The 22,820-nt window shown below is 44.4% G+C and overlaps 1 protein-coding gene across 2 annotated transcripts in view; it reads left to right on the top strand.

Annotated features, from left to right (window-relative positions):
• The window catches only part of scara5 (scavenger receptor class A, member 5 (putative)), a 205,157-nt gene that overhangs the window by 109,270 nt on the left and 73,067 nt on the right, over nt 1-22,820 (top strand). For both annotated transcript variants that reach the window (XM_083643562.1, XM_083643563.1), the window contains exons 4-7: nt 661-836; nt 5,633-5,811; nt 6,870-6,996; nt 7,845-8,013. In XM_083643562.1, the coding sequence (XP_083499688.1) occupies nt 661-836; nt 5,633-5,811; nt 6,870-6,996; nt 7,845-8,013 (651 nt within the window). The remainder of the gene's footprint in view (nt 1-660; nt 837-5,632; nt 5,812-6,869; nt 6,997-7,844; nt 8,014-22,820) is intronic.

Here is a 22,820-nt window from a genome sequence, read left to right as displayed (position 1 = left end):
TGCTGAAGTTCAAATGAGCACACACTTTTATGACACAGTGGAAACTCTTCTTCAAACCGCTTTGGAAAGTGTTTGGAACTGAAGTCAGGAAGATATTTAGGCCCTGACTTCAAAACCATAGCAGACTATTTCGGGGCTATATTTATGAATTTTGAACATTAGTGCAGCCTGTTGAATCACCATCTAAACATCTATCAACGTTAAAATATCCACTGGGTCTAATTGTGCATTCACACCGGGATTAAGTAGACGAGTAGACTCGATTTCGCCCTGGGTGGTGTGAATGATGCGACCATTAGCAGCACGGATAACGTAATATTCACCTCATCACCCATTCGCTCGAGTTGAAATTTTTCAACTTTGGCAAATCATTTGCGTGAGCTAACCCGTGTGAATGAATCTTATTTTCGCCTTGGTGTGAAGGCACAGTAAGGTGACAGTTTGGTCAACTACATCTAATAATTTATCACACTGACCAAATAATATCTTGTCAGTCATCGGTCATTGTCACTTGTCCCAAGACATTTAGTCAGTAATCAGCAGCTTCAGACGTTTTGGTGGCAAAAGATTTTAGATGCAGCGACTTGACACCCTTGAATGACACTTGAATGACACAACATCCTCTCTCTCTCCTCTCTCTCTCTGTCTCTCCCTCCCCAGTCTCTCGTTCTCAGGGTTCCTCAGAGCGGCAGGCGGTGTTGGTGGAGAACGTGACGCGCTCGGGGCTGCTGCAGCAGACGCTGGGTGAGGCCGACCTCCTGGAGAACATCTGGAAGCTGGAGAACCTCTTCCAGAACCACAGCGACTGGCTGCAGAGGCTTGAGAGCCTCCTGAAGGTACGGTACACACCACTCCACGCTGGCTGCAGAGGCTGGAGAGCCTCCTGAAGGTACGGTACACACCACTCCATGCTGGCTGCAGAGGCTGGAGAGCCTCCTGAAGGTACGGTACACACCACTCCACGCTGGCTGCAGAGGCTGGAGCGCCTCCTGAAGGTACGGTACACACCACTCCATGCTGGCTGCAGAGGCTGGAGAGCCTCCTGAAGGTACGGTACACACCACTCCACGCTGGCTGCAGAGGCTGGAGCGCCTCCTGAAGGTACGGTACACACCACTCCATGCTGGCTGCAGAGGCTGGAGAGCCTCCTGAAGGTACGGTACACACCACTCCATGCTGGCTGCAGAGGCTGGAGAGCCTCCTGAAGGTACGGTACACACCACTCCACGCTGGCTGCAGAGGCTGGAGAGCCTCCTGAAGGTACGGTACACACCACTCCACGCTGGCTGCAGAGGCTGGAGAGCCTCCTGAAGGTACGGTACACACCACTCCACGCTGGCTGCAGAGGCTGGAGAGCCTCCTGAAGGTACGGTACACACCACTCCATGCTGGCTGCAGAGGCTGGAGAGCCTCCTGAAGGTACGGTACACACCACTCCATGCTGGCTGCAGAGGCTGGAGAGCCTCCTGAAGGTACGGTACACACCACTCCACGCTGGCTGCAGAGGCTGGAGAGCCTCCTGAAGGTACGGTACACACCACTCCACAAACGCCAGCTTGTTCTCATTGCCTGATTCGTTTATCACAATTACAATTACTCATCGTCCTCTCAGTTGATGCAGGCCTGCACTGAACCAGGCCAGATGCAAAATGGTACTTACCAGGGGCGGTTTTAGCATCAGAGCTTTGGGTGGGCTCAGCCCACCCAAAGGTCATGGACCACTGAACCCCTAGGGGGGTCCGGGGGCATGCTCCCCCGGAAGAAAATTTTGTACAGTTTCAAGTAAAAATGGATCAAACTGGCGCACTTTGAGATCAAAATGAAGAGACTAGATCTATGAAGAACTACACACATCAATATCTTCTTTACCGTTCTGTGGTTTTCCAGCGATGAAAAAATAATTGTTTCCCTATATATACTATATATATTCTGCATACAGGTTACTATATCGTAGAATTATGCTTGCATAAATAATACCAAAATCACATCAGGGGAGTTTCAAGTAAAGTAACATTTTGCTTTGTAGGCAAAACAAAAGTAAAATTAAATCAAAAGGGAACTTCCTAACTTATTGGCTGGAATAATATTCAGACAAGATAATAATATACTGTAAGCACTAAAGCAGGAGTTTGCAGTCAACTAGTTGAAATTAATATGTGGCAGTATTTGTGGGGGTCAAAATCTATGTAGGGTGTACCACCACAAATAGATCAGTGTATGGGAAACACTGACTATTAAATTGTGTGACACCGAAAGACACCAATGAATCTGAGAAAATGTACTTTAATTTTGAACAACAGCACTACAACGGTGGCATTACAAATGGTATTATGAAATTATTGTGGGACAAAAACAAGAATGCCACTTTTTTTCATGAACTTTAAGCAGAAAATTAAAAAATAGTTTTAAAGCAAAAATAAATAATAAATAAAGATCATTTTAACATTGGCTCAACCAGCCCATCTTACTGACCACCAGGGGTCCTGGTCCTTAATCCCTTTGTATTACTACCATGCCACTGGTACTGTACACAAACAAGGCTGTTTAAATATCTGCCTTGCACTCCCTTAGAGGGAAATAACAAGCCTGTAAGAACTTTTATTGAGATACTGAACTAACATCACAGCAAGACATAAGTGATGCCATGCACGCATGTTAAGCTATCGTCATCATCACATCAGACAGGCTGTGTAAAGCAGCCACTTGCGATTCTGAAGGGCTTAATTTCATTCAGATAACAAGGGACCCGTTTGAAAATATGTTTGTCACTTATGCCCATATGTTTCTCAAAAAACATTGCATCCATTTATACCCGCTTTACTGCGAGCTAGCATGACATGGCTGGCTGGTGCCATGGTAGCCTACCTTCCACCAGTCCACCTGTTTGTCTGGCAGGCACAGCGACAAGTTCTTTTGTTTAGCCTACGAAACAACGTTACGCGCTAATTTGCATATCAATATGCGCTAATTAAGTAACTACGAACGACTCTGACTGCTCAGTGCTCACCTCACAGTTTCATTGATCATGACTATGAGTGGGGAGAACGATTGTGTGGACTGTGGAGGACCACTTCGCTGCTGTACTGTGTGTGTGACCTGTGTGAAGTGATGTGGGATTAGGCAGATAGATGGAGGAGGGAGCGCCTGCGCAGCCGCGGTTCTAGAAACTTTTCGGGTGGGCTGAACCCCCCTCAATTTTTGTCTCAGCCCACCCTAAGAACATAGAGGGGGGGGGGGGAACATGCACACAGTGCATTGAGTGTAGTCAGAAACTGCTACTAATGACCACCATGGATTTGGAAAAAAAAAAAAAAAAAGTTTTTTTGCCTCTATTTTTTTGGGTGGGCTGAGACAATTTTTGGGTGGGCTAAAGCCCACCCAAAAAAGGCCTAGAACCGCCCTTACTCTTCTCACGTTGAAGTACACCCACTAGTTTGATTTTATCAAAGATAAAAAGATCAAATCTCTCCACTCCCAAAAACATGTCAAATCTTCTGAAGCATCTGATTAACTCATTGAGTGCCAATGACGACAGCTGTCGTCAATTCAAATAGTGACGTAGAGTGCCAAAGACGACGATTGTCGTCAATTGCGTTTTTTGACGGGGGGGTGTCGATCTAAGCCTCTTACATCGCCTCTTACAATATGGCAGCTATTGAATGTGTCTAACCTATTTTACAGAACCCTTAGGTGGCGACAGTGCTCTCCACATAACAGAAAGGCAAGGAAAAAACAAAGAAGAAGTCGTTATGGAAACGGAAATCGCATCGCATCCGTATGCATCGATATGCAGGAAGCATAACGTTACTGCAGCCGTGCCTGCAGCAGCCAATCTGCTCCCACAATTGAGCCGCTCCGTGTCGGTTGCGACAGCACATCGGCATGATCAGCCGTGGAGTTGTTATTATTCTCAACTGGAAGCATGGTTGCCGGTGACAAACACACGCGGAACGCTGTAAAAAAGCTGGATGTCGCGCACCCTTCACTGTGCGCACAGCAAACTCAGCAGAGAGCCACCACAGACAGGAGGAGGAGTGTGCAGTTGAGGCGAGGCGGGGCGGGGGGGGGGCACGCAGAGCAGCACACAACACCCAGACAGACCCAGGCAGCAGGACAGGATTGACAAACGCAAGCCAGAATATCCGATGCCCACCAGCAGCAAATCAAGACCAGCAAGAAGCTGCAACCAGCAGCGCACGCAGGGGCCAGCGCTGCTGGTTGTAGCTAAAAAATATTATTCTGCCAAACAAAATTCCCTGGCCTTCACTGTTTTATTGAAGGAAATTATTTTTGAGGTGTGACTACATTAGAAAAGATTAGCTTCAGAGTCAGTGATGTGCTTGAAATGTTTAATTTCACAAAAGGCCCATTATCTCAGCTTCTAGAAAAAAATTGCTGTTTTTGGATGAATCAAGCTATCTTCTCCGGCTCATAACTAAAGAACGGAAAATGGGATCAATAAACTTTTTTTTGCAGATGATAGAATAGAGTCTCATCGTTCTTTGTGCGTGTTCAGTGTTTACATAGTAATATCACACAATATTCTGTGGGCCTCGAGAAATCACTGAAAACGCTCTGAAACTCTGGCACTGGGAGCGTCCGTTCTCCAAAAGTGGCTGGCACTCAATGAGTTAAACAGCATCTCAGCACCAAAGTTATGTAGCACTGGAGCCAATGATTATTTCCATTATCTATTAATTTATTGAGGATCTATTTTTATAATTAATTAATTAATTGTTTTTATTCCTCCACCAGCGATAGCCAGACCGGAGGCATTATGGTTTCGGGTTGTCAGTCCATACGTATGTACATACGTCCGATGATCGTTAACGTGATATCTGAGGAAGGCCTTGACGGAATTTCATCAAATTTGCCTCAAACGTCGACTTGGACTCAACGATGAACTGATTCGATTTTGGTGGTCAAAGGTCAAAGTTCAAGGTCAAGGTCACTGTGACCTCACAAACGCCATTTCCAAGCTCGTTAATGCGATATCTCAGGAACCCCTTGACGGAATTTCTAGCAATTTGCCTCAAAGGTTGACTTGGACTCATGTATGAACTGATTACATTTTGGTGGTCAAAGGTCAAAGTTCAAGGTCACTGTGACCTCACGAATGCCATTTTCAAGCGCGGTAACGCCATACCTCAGTAACGCCTTGACGTAATTTCTTACGTCTGCACATTTGGCTCAAACATCAAAGTCTGGACAGGCATGGATGTCAACTGCTCACTTGTTGGTAGAGGCATATATGCGTGGTGCGGTCGTTCTAGTTATAAATGTAAAAAATAATGTCAAATGCCCATCGCAAGCTGCCAGAGCCAAAGTGATGTCATATAATTGCTTATTTAGTCTGACCAGCAGCCAATAAAAATTCATCTCGTTCATTTTATAATGATGTGAAACAGAGAAAATCAACACAACTGAAAAGCAACAAATGAATCACTGCAACATCAACAGATTGAGATGTTTAAATGTATAAAGAAGCTAGTCTTACCAAAGTTTGAATGGACTATTCTGGACAGAAACTAATTTTCCATCTCATGAACTGTGATTTCAAGCTGTCAGCATGATCGTACATAATAGTACTGTAACTATGAACAGTGAGAGATCACTAATCCCTCCCGCTCAGGGCCTGGAGGCAGAGCTGAGGAGCATGCAGGCTCAGTCCCTTCACTCAGAGGGCTACCTGGTGCAGCTGGACGACAGGCTGGCCTCTCTCAGCACCTCCGCCAGCAGGAACCTGACAGGCCTGGGCGCGGAGTTGAGCCGTGCCTCCACCTGGCTCCGTGACCAGGACCACCTGCTCAGGTACATATACCAATATGCAGAACTTCAGAAGGATCAGAAGATATGATTAACAGCATGTATGAGGGTATGTAGAACTACCACACTAGAGCATACTGTACTGAAGCAAAAGAAAATGAATTCCAAAAATACATAAATATATCCTGCATGTATTTCTTTTATACAAATCATAACATCAATATACAGTATATGGAATATCTGCGTGAAGCTTACAACAATCTCTGCGTGAAGCTTACAACAATCTCTGAGTGAAGCCTACGACATACCAATTGACCTAGACCTCTGGCCGCCATTTTTAGCGTGAAACCAGAGAATGCTACCTGGTCAAGACATGTTGTTGCCTTTACTTGCCTGTTAGCTCGCCGACTTATCCTGTTTAAACTGAAAGATTCTAGTAAACCCTCATCCCATGCCAGGTGGCTGAAGGACGTCATGTTCCATTTAAAACTAGAAAAGATTATATTTACTCTAAGGGGGAAAAGAGACAAATTCAGTCAAACCTGGACCCCATTTATATCTCATCACCGTTACTGGGAATGGGATATCAAACTGGAGTGACTCATAGTGCTTTCCTGTCGTAGTGGAGATAGTGAATGCAAGAGCGTGTATCACCATGTGCATGTGTGTATGTTTCCTTTTTTCTGCTTCCTGTGTTCGTTTGTTTTTTCCATCTCTATTTTGATTATCTTTTTTCTTCAATGCGTTTCCCTTTATTATTGACTTCTTTCTTTTCCCTGTTATTTATGAATAGTTAGTTAGTTAGTTAGTAGCCCACTGGGAGGGTTTCAGAATGGGGATGGTGGTTTTATATTTTGTATATTTGTATACTGTATGGTGGTTTTGTAATATAACACTGTGAACATTAAATAAAAAATGTGTTTAAAAAAAGATACAGTATATGAATTGTCTAACAAACATATCAAACATATATTAGTATATATTATCAGATATTTGAAATGTAGCTACCATATCAGAATGTGCAGATTTGGATCAGTGTGTCTGCAGAGGGAAATAAATAACGAGCAAAGTTGTTATTGGATCATATTTCTGTTCTATCCCAGGGACACCTCAGGCCAGCTGAGCGGGCTGAGAGAGAAGCTGGAGGAGGTTAATTGGACGGTGGGAGCTGTCAATCACACCTTCAGCAGTGACATCAGTGTTCACCACCTGAAGATACAGGACCTGCAGGTTAGCAGGTGTTCACACTTCACAGCTGGCCTGAGCCCTGTTTTCACCCACCATATACTGTATACTGTATATATATAATTATAATATACTATTCTGACATCTTGACCATGAAATTGAGCGTCTAAAGATGAGCTGAAGTGACATCTCAGGGTCTGTGATGATGTATTCAAGTGGAATACAAACATGGCTTTTTGAAGACATTACCGTTACTTATTGGCCAAGTATATTAACATTTATGGGCTAGAAAACTCCACCCAGGTTACATGCACTAGGCAGCCATCTTGCCTGCTCAGAATTTTCTCCTCGACAAATAAAGATTGATTGACAGCTGTCATGTCGTGACATGATTGGTTGAAATGGCGTATACATTTGATAGTACTGAATGACGTCAGCATACTGTAGATTAGATTACAGTTATGAATGCAATCCTTTTGATGTGAAAAAGTGTGAAAAACTAAAGAAATTTAAAAAAAAAAAGTAATTTTTTTATTTCAGCTCGACCAAAGGCTACAGGCTACCATTTAGCATTTACATTTAATTAGCATTCACCATTTACTGTAGCAACCTTCTTTTTTTTTTCATCACAGAGGTTCAGTGGAGAATTAGCTGTGTTAAATAAATACAAGATGAGGTTGACTATGATGTTAAATATGTTAAAAACTAACAAGGGCATTTAACACAGAACTAAGACTAATATTAAATTTAAAAATAGCCAACCCAATTAACACTAGTGCAAATATTATCTAATAAATATACAACAACCAGGCTAGAGAAATATAAACTGTGCTATTGTAACACTGGGGACCTCCTGGTGCTTCTACACTGACTTGATATCCCATGCTCCTCAGATCCAGATCAGCAACATCACAGAGGACACCAGCAGTCTGTGGGTGACCCACGTCCACACGGAGGCCCAGCTGAGGAACGAGATGGAGATCCTCAACACAATCACTGAGGACCTCCGCCTCAAGGACTGGGAGCACTCCCTGACCCTGAAGAACCTCACCATACTAGAAGGTCAGCTAAGAGCTAGGCTCTCTTTTCAATGGTTGAGACAGGTTCAGGTCTTTTTGCTGGAAAGCAACCATGATTTGCATGTGCCTCTACAGCGCCTCATGGCAAACAAGGAAGTAACTTGGGTTATACACTGTTAGTTCAGTTACTCTTTGTCTGTTTGTGTTTATCTTTGTGTTAATCTGGTTTATGTATGGCAAATAGGCGAATGTCCCAAAAAGTCAGTCTATCCCTTTAACAGGAACCTTTTGCACGATCTTGGATGTCTAAAAACAGGAGTTCTCCATGTGAGTGCCACATGGATCATTCCCGTCCTTTAGAGGGGGTAAAAGTCTGTTTTGGACCTGCCTTATGTTGGCCCATAAGTTAGGACCTCTTCTAGACAAAGAGGAGGATCTTTAAAGTGCTGGGCTAATGCTGGCTCAGAGGCCAAAATAGAGACACTGCATGAAATAGGCCACGCCCATCACGGGGGATAGCGCTCTATTCACTCCCACACACCAGCGTAATTTTCCTTGAATTAAACATAGCTAAAAGCTGTTGTGTGGTGGGCACAACAAATGTAAAAAAAATCACCAATTGAAGTTTTTTTGTACTCCCGTGCAAAACAAGGAAACCGTTGAGAAGAAAAATGTGGATCTAGCTGTCAATGAAGTCAGTTGGAGTGTTCATCTTCTGTATATAAGATCTTTGTGTGCAACACGCGACATAGGAGAACGCCAGGATTGGGGGGGGGTTTCAGGAAGCAGAAAGTCAGCAGACAAACGTTGTGAGCAGCTCACGTCTCGTTCACAGTTCAAATGAATGAAGTAAACGCACACAACGTCTCATTACTTGACACTAGCCAATTCCTCCTAGATATCTGCAAAACTATCTGTATCTGACGAGAGTTCCTTTGTTCGCCCGGTTAGCCACGGTTTGTTTTGCTAGAAGATGGCACGATAGTTGGTCCTTTGTGTTTTCCCCCGTGTTGGGCGTGGTTTCTGAATGATGACGCGTTCCGCAGTGTCTCTATAGACCAGTGTTTCAGAATGGTGTTCTTAAGTATATAGGCCTGAGGGCTAGTGGAGACAGAATAACTTTAATCTTTTTTGACACTTTTTTTGTAAAAGAACAGAGCGAGATTTGGAGAATGCCAATATGGTAAAGGCCTAAACAGACTCGTCCGTCAGAGCCTCGCCCCGCCCTCCCCGTATGATGGCAGGTGGAGCGCCGTCATGCGGTGAGGGGGCGCCATCGGCTGACGGGGGCTGCTCGAAAATGTGAATCAGCGGCGACGATACGTGCGTGACGTCAGCAGTCCTTACTGTCCTAATCGTCGTAAAGTCGTCTTCGAAGCATGATGTTAGATTATAACGAACTAGTTGTGTGGCTTAGCCTTCCCAAATGTTGAGGGTCGTTTTTTAGAATTTAATACATAGAATTGGGAACGTTACATTCAATTTCATTCAGACTGCCTTGCACTCAATCGCCGCCATTTTCCAGGAGGGAGGGTGTAGTGACGTCCTAGCGTGTAGGGCTCGCTGGCGCCGGCAGACGGCGAGACGGCTCCAATTCGAGGCGGACGGACGAGTCTGTTTAGGCCTTCAGCCTCATCAATACACATTAGTAGTCCCTTTGAAAATGCAAAAGACATCTAGATATCTAAGACATCATCTAGAGATCTAAACCATTTGAGGATTTTGTGAAAAAGGGGTTTCTGTTAGAGTTAAAAACACACACATAAGTTTGCATATTCCGGGGCAAAAGTTGAGCCCATCGATGTCCCTTTGAGTTGTAAGAGGAGATCTCCAATAAAGGTGAAAAAATTCAGTTTAAGGACCAAACTAGCCCGCTCACATAGAAATGTGCTGGGTGGGAGAGCTTCTTCAGTGCGGTCTTTAAGATAATACTCAAGAGCCACAAGGCCTCTGTCATGGGAGTTATTCATGTAGAGGCTTTCTACATCGAAGGTGGCCAGAATGATGTCATTATATAAATCTTTCAATGTTGATATCTTATTGATTAAATCAGTGGAGTCCTTAATGTATGATGGAAGTTTCTGAACATAAGGTTTAAGAAAATAATGAACATAATTAGATAACGGCTTTAGTAGTGAATCATTGCTGGCTCAAAAGGTCAGCCTTTGGGTTTAAGCAAGCTTTTATGGATTTTAGGCAGCATATAAAATACTGGAGTTATAGGATGTTTACAATTCAGAAAATCGTGCTTGTTCTTAGAGATCCAATTCAAGTCAAGAGCTCAGCTAGAGATCTGTTCTTCAAAGTCAAGGGTTAGTCTTCAGTTTTCTGTAAAAATGTTCATCAGTTAATTGCCGGTAGGCCTCTTCTTAGTAGTCTGACATGTTCTGAATGACTATAGCGCCCCCTTGTCGGCAGGCTTGATGATGATCTCAGAGTCTTGAAAGTTCTTGTAGAGCCGAATGTTCATCTTGACTGAGATTAAAGAGAGAACGAGGGGGTTTGTCTTTCAACAAGTCAAGGGTTTCTTGCTCGACTAGTTACCAAACGTGTTACCAAACGTGTTTGAGTTTGATCTTTCTGAAGAAACAGAATAGATCTTCAGCTCAAAAGAGTTTGTCTTGCATGTGGGGACAAAGCTTAAGCCTTTGGTGAGGGCAGAAATTTGAGTGAGTACCTTATCAGAGAGGTTCATCACAGGATTCTGCCTTGCTGACAGGTGAAGGGCCTGGTATGCCTGGCTGGCGGGTGAGGGAACATTTTCTCATAAAATATCAAATTAGAAATTGTACACTCATCTATGACCCCTTACTTTAAACATGGCCAGTCTGAACATTTTGAGCAACTCAGAAAATCTCTCGCTCCAACAGATTAAATTTATGCATATTTAATCATATATTATCCAATGTGCATATTAAAAAAGAAGACAAAGTGTAATACAAAAATATTTCTTTTAACTCATTCCCCGCCAGAGGTTCAAAGGAAAAGTTGCCAGCCACCGCCAGGGTTTTTGATCATTTTACTAATTTTCCAAGACTGACAGAATATTTTCTTCTATGACTATGTAAAGACTGACTATCCCAAAAGAAAGAGGAGAGCCTCTACTTTCATACAGGAGGGGGGAGTTTGATTCTATCTTCATCCGTTCTTTAGTTATTGACACTTGAATGTACTGTAGGTAATGTTCACTGAAAACGTTTGTCTCTCAGCAAAAAGCGGAGAAAAATGCATTTTTGTAAATGAAATCATCTTCACGGGTCCTGAACCGAATAAATGCCTTTGATGGCGGAAACTGGCCGGTGTTACACTCAACTATGATCCCCATAATGATTTGGTTTCCCCTTCCGGTCAACAAACACCCCTGTGGGCACAACTTTTACTGTAACACCGGTGTGAGAAAGATATTCACCCCGCTATTGAGAGAGGGGAGGCGCAGTCGCGCTTTGAAGGTGGGCAAGAGTTTAGGAACTGGATGACTAATTCCTGAGGACAATGACTTGTGGATGTGTTGTCCGAGCCTGCAGAGTGGTGAAAACAAAATCATTCACGTCTGAGTGACAGGCTGCCCCCCGCTGTAATGGAGTCAGAGCCTGTGTCGATAAAAGCTTTGGACCAGCGTTTGGCAGTGCCATGGAGCTGTATGGACCTTGGTTTTGTTGGACAATCGTGGTCATTCCTGTACAACTTTAGACGTGCTGTAGTATTTCACAAGATGAGTAAGAGAGTCATCTATCACATGACGGTGAAAACACATTGCTGTCCAATGACGCCAATGGTGGGGCATGGGTTAATGTGAAAATACATTTACGAGGGGGGGAAAAAATCCTATTCACCCGTAAAAAAAAAAGTAAGTTTCAGGTTTTTCCCCCCATATAGAGATTTTGGCACATATCCCAAGTTGTTGGCAGGGGTCATATTAGTAACAGTTGAGATATTCTCTCCTAAACGAACTGCATATATATCTGAGCCAGGTCCTCTACTAAGTGGCACAAATTGATTTCATTCCTTAAAGTAAGAATTCAACATTCTATATATATTTGGCAGTTATTGGGTATTAGCTAGCCTATTAGTATGGGTTAGGGTTGGGATAAGTGCGATACGAATTACAGTATTAATGCAAGGTGTGCAAATAACAGCAGTACTGAGACAAAGAAAATGAATTTCATGAAACACGAACTACACAAAAATGGCATATGCAGTCTGAAAAGAATTTAAAATGAGAAAAGGTTCAAGATGTATGCCATTTCCAGATCGTACACACACACAAAAGGAGCACACACTATGAGAACATGAGAATTGTACGTTTTAGTAGAATGAATTCCTGAGGGGAACTCAGTGTTCCAAAGGGATCTTTTTGCAGTCTTGGCCAATCGATGTTTGCAGTGTGATTGAATGCAAATGCCCCGAGCATGCAAACCTGATTTTACACCCTGGGATTAGAACCCCGGGGTATTGAGCAACTCCAAATGTTCTTACTCCAACGGCTTCAAACCTGATTAGTCGGGACGTGGTTTGGCTCTGGCTGCCAGCGGACCAAATGACTTCCCTGGCTTGTTCAAATCAGAATAGGAATGCCGTGATGTCATGCTGGCAAGGGACACGGCCGGGCTTGACTGATGGGAATCTAAACTGAAGGAGAGCCCTGATCCACGGTCTGCCTTACATGTGGGTGGGATGCCATGTCTCATGTGGGTGGGATGCCATGTCTCTGCAGCCTGGAAACAATTGTGGGTTAAATTTAGACGCTGCATCCAAAAGGAAAAGCCAACCACTCAGCTCTGTCATTAGTTTACCTCCCCGGACCATTTTGTTTGTTGTTAGCTCATAGTCACCTTAAAGCCAAGAACGCTTTTACATCTTCATTCTCTCCTCTCCTCTCCTCTCCTCTTCTCCTCCTCTTGTCTTGTCTTCTCCTCCTCTCTCCTCTCATCTTCTCTCCTCTTCTCCTCTCCTCTCCTCTCCTCTCCTCTCCTCTCCTCTCCTCTCCTCTCCTCTCCTCTCCTCTCCTCTCCTCTCCTCTCCTCCTCTTGTCTTGTCTTCTCCTCCTCCTCTCTCCTCTCCTCTCTCTCTCTTCTCTCCCCTCCTCTCTCCTCTTCTCCTCCTCTTGTCTCCTCTTATCTCCCCCTTCTCTCCTCTCCTCTCTTTCCTCTTCTATTCTCTTCTCTCCTCTCTTCTTTTCTTTTCTCTTTCCTCGTCTCTTGGGTCTAAACCCCCCTTCTTTTCTGTCTTGCAGGACCTTTGCCTTCCTGCGTGACTCTGAAACATGATGTTCATGCCACACATGGTACTTGTTCTCTGGATATTGGGAGGAAACGAGAGAACCTGTTTAAAAACCCCTGAGGTCTCTTTTGATGGATGATGCTAAAATCTTAAAGGTTACCTCTGCAGTTAGTAGATTACATGATTGCAGGGTTTGACATGTGCCCAGCGTAGGCAAAGCAGGCTGAGACCCTTTTGATGACAACTTATATGTATGAGGTCATCATCAAATGAAGTCTTATGAAAGACCGATATGGTTGATGCTAATACCAATAATTTTGGTTTGAAGTTTAGCTGGTTGCCTGGATCCAGATCTTCGACTCTGCACACTCCACCGAGTGGAGTTTTGGCTGTTTCTGGTCTGGCATCGTGATGTATGCAACAGCAATTTTGTCAGTCAGAAAAACGATCGGTCCAATCAACGCAGAAGGGGACTAAAGATTAGCCAATGAGCGTCAATAAACAGCATTAACGGCCACGACTAACGCCGTTGTCAAGCTGTTGTGAAGTGCGTCAGACCTAACAGGAATCGCGACCGTGTGAGACACTGCTATCGAGGCTGTTTTAAAACGATTACAACAAGTACCATTTACTTTAAAATCCAAACAGCACTCTGCTTTGAAGGCATTTATTCAAAGGGGAAATGTTGTTTTCATTCTCCCCACTGGATTAGATTCAGGCAGATAGCGGATACGTTGTTGGTCTCTGTGATTGGTTACGTTGTTGGTCTCTGTGATTGGTTACGTTGTTGGTCTCTGTGATTGGTTAGGATACGTTGTTGGTCTCTGTGATTGGTTAGGATACATTGTTGGTCTCTGTGATTCGTTAGGATATGTTGTTGGTCTCTGTGATTGGTTAGGATACATTGTTGGTCTCTGTGATTGGTTAGGATACGTTGTTGGTCTCTGTGATTGGTTAGGATACGTTGTTGGTCTCTGTGATTGGTTAGGATACATTGTTGGTCTCTGTGATTGGTTAGGATACATTGTTGGTCTCTGTGATTTGTTAGGATACATTGTTGGTCTCTGTGATTGGTTAGGATACGTTGTTGGTCTCTGTGATTGGTTAGGATACGTTGTTGGTCTCTGTGATTGGTTAGGATACGTTGTTGGTCTCTGTGATTGGTTAGGATACGTTGTTGGTCTCTGTGATTGGTGGGAAAATGGACTTCCACTGAGATTTCCTTTGAAAAGGGGTTAGGCAATGTCCAATCTGTGAACCCAACAGTAAAACAAAACAGAAACAAACATGTTTTTTTCTCTATCCTCTGGGGCAGGCTCATTTGAATGCCTGAATATGGGATGGGCATTTCTAGCAAAAACACTAGTTGAAATTTGCTGGGCCAAAGTCGACTTTTCGTCAAAATTCGCCCACCCCTAAAAAAATTAAAAAAAAGTTAAAAGATAGTAAAATTGTACATGGTCTTCCCTGATTGTAAGTATAATTGAATGGCTTGGTTTGACAAAGTAACGCATAAGCATTTTATGCAAGGTCTGTCCATGAAATCTCATGGACATGGAGAGGGGGTGACTTTATATTGTCATTAGGCAGCCTGCAGACCTGAGCCTCTGTTAGCCGTTAGCAACGTTAGCATTAGCGTAGCGCCGAGATGGAACAGTAGACAGAATATCAGCTTTTCTTCATGCAGTAACAAGCCTTGAAACCTTTTCCTTGTGGCTGAGTGTTGCTGTAATATAGACAGTTTAAGACCATTTCTACTACATTTCTAGTGTTTCTAGAGCTACTGGGTGCTGCTCATTGGTGCTGCTACTGTCAGAGCCGTTCTGCTCCAGTGTGCAGCTCTGGTGCGCAGCTCCTACGGCAACGTCACATGGACAAACATGTCATTCTTAAAGAGACAGGCGCCGGTAAAAATATAAATAATAATTAAATAAACTATTTTCGACTTTCAATAATAAAAGTCGATCTTTTATTTATTTATTTTATTTGAAAATTCGAATTTGTTGCCCATCCCTACTGAATAACTGGAACTCAAGAAGCTCCACTGGAACTCAAGGAGCTCCGCTGGAAGTCAAGGAGCTCCGCTGGAACTCAAGGAGCTCCGCTGGAACTCAAGAAGCTCCGCTGGAACTCAAGGAGCTCCGCTGGAAGTCAAGGAGCTCCGCTGGAACTCAAGGAGCTCCGCTGGAAGTCAAGGAGCTCTGCTGGAACTCAAGGAGCTCCGCTGGAAGTCAAGGAGATCCGCTGGAACTCAAGGAGCTCCGCTGGAAGTCAAGGAGCTCTGCTGGAACTCAAGGAGCTCCGCTGGAAGTCAAGGAGCTCTGCTGGAACTCAAGGAGCTCCGCTGGAAGTCAAGGAGATCCGCTGGAACTCAAGGAGCTCCGCTGGAAGTCAAGGAGCTCTGCTGGAACTCAAGGAGCTCCGCTGGAACTCAAGAAGCTCCGCTGGAACTCAAGGAGCTCCGCTGGAAGTCAAGGAGCTCCGCTGGAACTCAAGGAGCTCCGCTGGAAGTCAAGGAGCTCCGCTGGAACTCAAGGAGCTCCGCTGGAAGTCAAGGAGCTCTGCTGGAACTCAAGGAGCTCCGCTGGAAGTCAAGGAGATCCGCTGGAACTCAAGGAGCTCCGCTGGAAGTCAAGGAGCTCTGCTGGAACTCAAGGAGCTCCACTGGAACTCAAGGAGCTCTGCTGGAACTCAAGCGCCTCATAACACTCGAGCTCTGCGCCCCTTCATTTCCCCTTTATGCAAATTTCCCTCACGCAGTATCCGGGTCTTCCACACACCGGTTGGCGATTTTTTTTTGGATGATGGCGAAGGCTATGCGAAGGCATAACCCGCCCCTCTCTGCCTCTGATTGGCCTAGCGTCAAACTTCCATCCAAACCAAAGACATTCGCTTGGCTATCCTGCATTAGATCTCTTTATACACTGTGGTCAGACCATCAGGATCAGGCAGACAGCAGTTACGCTTGCTAGTTCCCTGTAAATAACCCTGTTTTATCACCCTTGATCAATTCTCTGTCTATAGGCTACATACGATGCTACATATGTGCACTGCCAAGAGTAGCGACAGCGTCATAAACCATAGACTATATTAAAAACATAAACACACTGGCGTCTTTCATGCAGGCTAGCAAGAGTAACTGCTGTCTGTCTGAGTCTGACCCATTGAGTCTGACGGTCTGACCACAGACTGTAAGAGATGTAATGCAGGATATAGCCAAGCGAATGTGTTTGGATGGAAGTTTGACGCTAGGCCAATCAGAGGCAGAGAGGGGCAGGTTATGCCTTTGCATAGCCTTCGCCATCATCCAAAAAAAAATATCGCCACCGGTTGACTCTCGGTCACGCCCACTCCATTTTGATTGGGTAAAGCTCAGCATGCTTCCAACTCAACAGCCCCCTAGGACCTCTCTTATTGGGCTTTTCACGGAGCTTGCCAACAGATTTTCAATGCAAGTGGAAAGTGTGTCTTGAGAGATTAGCCAATGTCAGACTAGAAGATGGAAATTAAGTGTAACAAGTTGACAATTCAGTTTGATATCAGGCTGGACAGCTGGTATTTTTGTGCGCATTTCCGTATGTATAAGTTACATCATGTTCAACATACAAATGTATTGTAGTAATCGTGGAAACGCCTCTGAAAGTCTCCATTGAACGTTTTGGAGTGTTTTACTGAAAGATCACTTCTTGTTGGAGATGATTGGCCCTCTGTCTGTGTGTGTGTGTGTGTGTGTGTGTGTGTGTGTGTGTGTGTGTGTGTGTGTGTGTGTGTGTGTGTGTGTGTGTGTGTGTGTGTGTGTGTGTGTGTGTGTGTGTGTGTGTGTGTGTGTGTGTGTGTGTGTGTGTGCGCGTGCGCATGCATTGGCCCTCTGCGTGTGCATTGGAGAGCTCCAGAGAACTGGAGGTATGTAAAGCTCCACAGTGAAGTAAGTGATGAAATCTTGAATACAATCAATCGTTATGATGGCAAAAGCTATAGGAAAATAAGGCCCAGATTGAAAATAACCAGTTATTCCTTAAGGCAAACCCATACATTAGTGTCTATCCCTGGTCTTGTATAAGATGCAGAAGTGCAGAAACTATCCTGATTCCTCCCCCCTATTCTCTTTTCCTATCCTTTCTTCTTTCCTTCTTCCCTTGCCTTCTCTCAGCCAGTAGATCACGGACCCCCATTTGATAAGATGAAGATTTGAAGTATATTTCTCTCTCACCTTTATTTCTTTATTTTTTCTCTATTAAAGTTTTTTTTTGTATTGTAAAGCGTCCTTGAGCACTAGGAAAAGCGCTATGTAAATCCGATCTATTATTATTTATTATTATTATTAAGATTTTGTTCCACGGTCCACATGACCAAAATAGTCATGCATTCTGTCATTGTGTAACTTATGGATGGAATTATAGTGACAATAAATAATGTCCTTTTTTGCGCTGGGGACCGACCCCCTGTAAGCCCCAGGACCCCATGGGGGTCCCCGGACCCCCACTTTGAGAACAACGGCTCTAGGCTATTTCTTGGTAGCGAGTGCATTTTCTCCTCCTCCTCCTCTCTTTTCTTTCCATGCCTCTTGTATGCTACTTCTCTTCTTCCACATTCGTCCTCTTACCACGTGCATGACTCTGTTTCTCCACTCTCCTCCCCTCTGTATGTTACCATGTTACCCGGGTACTAGCTAAGTGTTTAATTGGCGTGAAGCAAACGCCTTCTGCTAGGGTTTCAGGGCTATCTTTCAATTTGACAGCGCTATGTGTGTGTGTGTGTGTGTGTGTGTGTGTTTCTGTGCATGCGCGCGCAAGAGAGAGACAGACAGTCATTATGTGTGTTTACATGCACGCATGTGAGTTCCTTTTATGCACGCGTGTACATTTTTGCACTCAACATTATGTAACTGTAAGCATAATGTACAGTATTATCACTGTCAGACTGCATCAGGAACTAATAATACTTAGTTTGGCCACCATGCATTTTTAAGCGGTGCAGCCACTTCTATAACTGACTTTGTGTGCCCGTCCTTCCGTCCGTTATGGCATGGACCGTACTTCTGTCCATTATGGCATGGACTGTCTGTCCTGTGGGCCCCAGCCCAACACTCGTCTATTGGTGGGGCTGTCCCTCCATCCATTATGGCACGGACCATCTGTCCAGCCGTCCTGTGGTCTGACGTCTGTCTGTCCTGTGGGCCCCAGCCCCAAGCGTTGATTGGTGGCCAGTGTAATGACGTCATTGTCATCATTGTCAAGTGGTGGCCAGTGGTCACTGATAATTTCATCTTAGGGGGCGGGGCCACACTGATCCGTGGTGTCTGTCCGTCTGCGTTCGTTTCTCTGTTCACTTCCATTCATTTTCAACACAGCTGTCCGTCTGTCCATTGAGCACTGATGAAACGTATCCAGCAAATTTGCATTTTGATGGACAGAAAGATCAAGAGCGCTCAAACTTTTTATGGATGGACGTATGGGATAGACGGATAGTCACCGTCCGTTTAGCCAATCAGAGTCGAGGAGGCGTTCTCAGAGTGGAAATGGCAGAGCAGAAGGCCCCGTCCGCCATGACAGTTGTCTGCGTGGATAAAAATGTTATTTTAGAGCCACAATATCCAACAACAATATTAAGTAGCCGACAGATCTCAAAGCTGGTGGGCTTTATGGAAAGAGCATGACTCGAACTGGTTGCCTGTTATATCAAACTGGTCATTCAGTGGTGTTTTATTGCCACATAAGTAATGTAGCGCACAGAGCTAACAGCTAGCTTTCTTCTTCTCTCGGTTTATAGGTGGGTCGCTCACAGCTTCAAGGTGATGTCCCACCGATGATGTCATAGACATTCTGACATTTCAGTCATGTCATAGACATTGTGACATCGTCAGTGATGTCATATAATATGTCATCATTGATGTCACTTAAGCAATTGTGATGTCATCAGTGATTTATGACAGACGTATACTTCTTACATGGCTGAGAAGTAGTATTCTGAGAAGAATATTCCCCAGCTATGAGAGGCTGTGCCGCAAGGCATCTAGTCTAGTCTGCCGGAAAGCCATTAGAGGAAGAACAAGGTCATAGAGGTCACGTGGAGGCTGGGTTTACCCAGGCTACCTGTTTGGAGGGAAGGGAACTGGTCGGAATAGCGTGATCCTCCCACGTGCTACGTCCTACAGGTGAAGCTCCCGCCGTCAGGTGAAAAGAAGTGGCTGGCTACTGCGCATGTATCGGAGGCAGCATGGTGCTAGTTTACGGCTCTCCCCAGATCGGCAGGTGGAGGTGGAGCAGCGAACGGGGGGACAGCAGGGGGAATAATTGGCCAAATACAATTGGGGAGAAAATGAGGGGAAAATCAGAAAAAAGTATTTTTTTTCCTAGTGTGGTTTCCACAAAGCCAAATCTACTCATCCATGCTGTTTCTTCAGGTTTTGCTATAAGATGACAAAACTTCAAAGCCTGTATTGGAGTTAAGTTAAAGTATGAAAATCAGCAAGACTACAGTTACAAGGTATTCTTCATTCACAAGGCAATGGTGATTTGCATGTTTCTCTGTGTCCATCTCTTCTTACTGAAAGCTGCTGCTGAGCTAGGCAGAGATGGTGACTTAGCGGTGAGTTACGAGTTGATTTGAGCAGAGCTGAGGTGAATTAGAGGTGAGTTACGAGTTGATTTGAGCAGAGCTGAGGTGAATTAGCGGTGTGTTACGAGTTGATTTGAGCAGAGCTGAGGTGAATTAGCGGTGAGTTACGAGTTGATTTGAGCAGAGCTGAGGTGAATTAGAGGTGAGTTACGAGTTGATTTGAGCAGAGCTGAGGTGAATTAGCGGTGTGTTACGAGTTGATTTGAGCAGAGCTGAGGTGAATTAGAGGTGAGTTACGAGTTGATTTGAGCAGAGCTGAGGTGAATTAGAGGTGAGTTACGAGTTGATTTGAGCAGAGCTGAGGTGAATTAACGGTGTGTTACGAGTTGATTTGAGCAGAGCTGAGGTGAATTAGAGGTGAGTTACGAGTTGATTTGAGCAGAGCTGAGGTGAATTAGAGGTGAGTTACGAGTTGATTTGAGCAGAGCTGAGGTGAATTAGAGGTGTGTTACGAGTTGATTTGAGCAGAGCTGAGGTGAATTAGAGGTGAGTTACGAGTTGATTTGAGCAGAGCTGAGGTGAATTAACGGTGTGTTACGAGTTGATTTGAGCAGAGCTGAGGTGAATTAGCGGTGTGTTACGAGTTGATTTGAGCAGAGCTGAGGTGAATTAACGGTGTGTTACGAGTTGATTTGAGCAGAGCTGAGGTGAATTAGAGGTGAGTTACGAGTTGATTTGAGCAGAGCTGAGGTGAGGTGAATTAGCGGTGTGTTACGAGTTGATTTGAGCAGAGCTGAGGTGAATTAACAGGTGTGTTACGAGTTGATTTGAGCAGAGCTGAGGTGAATTAGCGGTGTGTTACGAGTTGATTTGAGCAGAGCTGAGGTGTATTAGCTGTGTGTTACGAGTTGATTTGAGCAGAGCTGAGGTGAATTAGAGGTGAGTTACGAGTTGATTTGAGCAGAGCTGAGGTGAATTAGCTGTGTGTTACGAGTTGATTTGAGCAGAGCTGAGGTGAATTAACGGTGTGTTACGAGTTGATTTGAGCAGAGCTGAGGCGTGGAAACATTTACAGCCCAGCTTGTCGTCTGATCACCAGTAATGTACATCTGAGTGCCATGTTTGCTTTGCTAGTGAAGAGTCTCTTGGCTCAGTCTATTCTTACACACACACACACACACACACACACACACACACACACACACACACACACACACACAATACAATATACAATATAGCTTACAATATAGTAAGTGCACATACATTGCCCTGCCTCCAAATTCAGGTTTTATTTAGTAAATAATTATGATTTAACTATGCTAAAGCTGTACGCTTTAATAGCTGGACTCTTTTATTATACTTGGTTTCTTAGGAGACTAAGGAAAGTTGGCTGTTCCTCGATGGTGTGGGACTTAATAGGCTGTCTGTTAGGGCCTTGTAACTGTATCGCTTTGAAAAGCCAAGACATTTCTTGGTAAGGTTCTGCCCTAAATCCTCTATCAAAATGAATCACTTTTCAACACAAGTCTTGTCCTCTTCGATTAGGAACACCCATTTAACATTGCACCCTCTTTTTGACTACAGTTTTGGCCATCTGTTTTTTGTTACATTGTACTGTAACTTTAAGGAGCATAAAGACTGATAATGCCTTGTGTCATCCATCATATTGATGAGATTTATAAATGAAGACTTATAAAGAATGTCGACTTGACATATTTTTTACACCACAGTGTGAAAAGCGCTAACCGCAAAATTAATGCCAGTTGGGAAGATAGCGTTAGGCTGGTATTTAGGGGCCGAAACGCCCATTCTGGCCTATTCTGGCACTGCGCCACGCCTCTTCAGCGTAAAGCGCATTTCGGGGCCTAAAAACATGATGCTATCTTCCCGAGTGACAGGTAGGCCGTGCAAAGCGTGGGCCTACCCTCAGACGCCTATGGGACCAAGGTTTTTGTGTTTTAATCTCAGCACTTATTGGATCTCAACAACTGAACTCAACTCTGACTCTAGGAAAGTGGGAAAACCGTAAAATTCCCCATACTGTATCTCTGAACTATCTCTTTAACAAAATCACACAGATGTACTGTAGGCTATTCTATGTGATGTCCTTTTGATAACTAATGTAATGTTGTTGCTTTTTCACTTCCATTCACTGAGCCTCCCCTGAAAACTGTCTGGAGCCCCGCTGGGGAGGCCCACCTCCCACTTTGAAAAGTTCTGGTACAGAGAATAGAGAGGTCCTTCTGTAGATGTTTGTACAGAGAATAGAGAGAGAGGTCCTCCAGTAGATGTTGTATAGATGTTTGTACAGAGAATAGAGAGATAAATCCTCCAGTAGATGTTGTACAGGGAATAGAGAGAGGTCCTCCAGTAGATGTTGTACAGAGAATAGAGAGAGAGAGGCCTTCCAGTAGATGCATAGATGTAGGTCAGAGGTGCTTCTGCACTCTCCTTGTGCTGCGGTCTGTCTTGGACGGAGTGGACCGTGCTGTCAGATGTTTTGAGGCTCAGCCTGGAAGAGGCCATAGGGCTTGTTATTGTTGAAGCTATCTCAGCTGAGTGAAGAAATAGGACGCTGAGGGCCAGGAGATTAATAATGTGAAACTCTGTAAGACCAATTAACTATTAACGAGAGCGCCTTTTCTTCAAGACCACCAGGGTGGACTGTTTTCCCCCCAAATGCCTGCAAACACAGACATCAATGCATACACACATGGACGCATATAGTGCATGTTTGTACGTGTATTATGATACTTGTTGGGGCTTTCATTGTGATTTTTATTTTACATTTTTATGTAAACATGCACATGTCTTATTAGTCTAAATCTTACGAACTGAGACCCTGCGACCCTCCTCGTGTTGGTAGCACACGCTGCGCTACCCGGATGCCCACCTCATCCTGGTTCTATCCCTCACACTAAACCCAATGCCCACCTGTGAAAGTGATAATCCACAAAAGGTCCTAAGTTTGAAGGATTCCCATCTTACAAGTACAAGACACACACACACACACACACACACACACACAAGCTACTGCACACACACACACACACACACACACACACACACACA

Source organism: Poromitra crassiceps, assembly GCF_964638095.1.
Source record: "Poromitra crassiceps genome assembly, chromosome: 9".
Classification (NCBI taxonomy): Eukaryota; Metazoa; Chordata; class Actinopteri; order Beryciformes; family Melamphaidae; genus Poromitra; species Poromitra crassiceps.
This window is presented reverse-complemented; position numbering and strand designations above follow the sequence as displayed.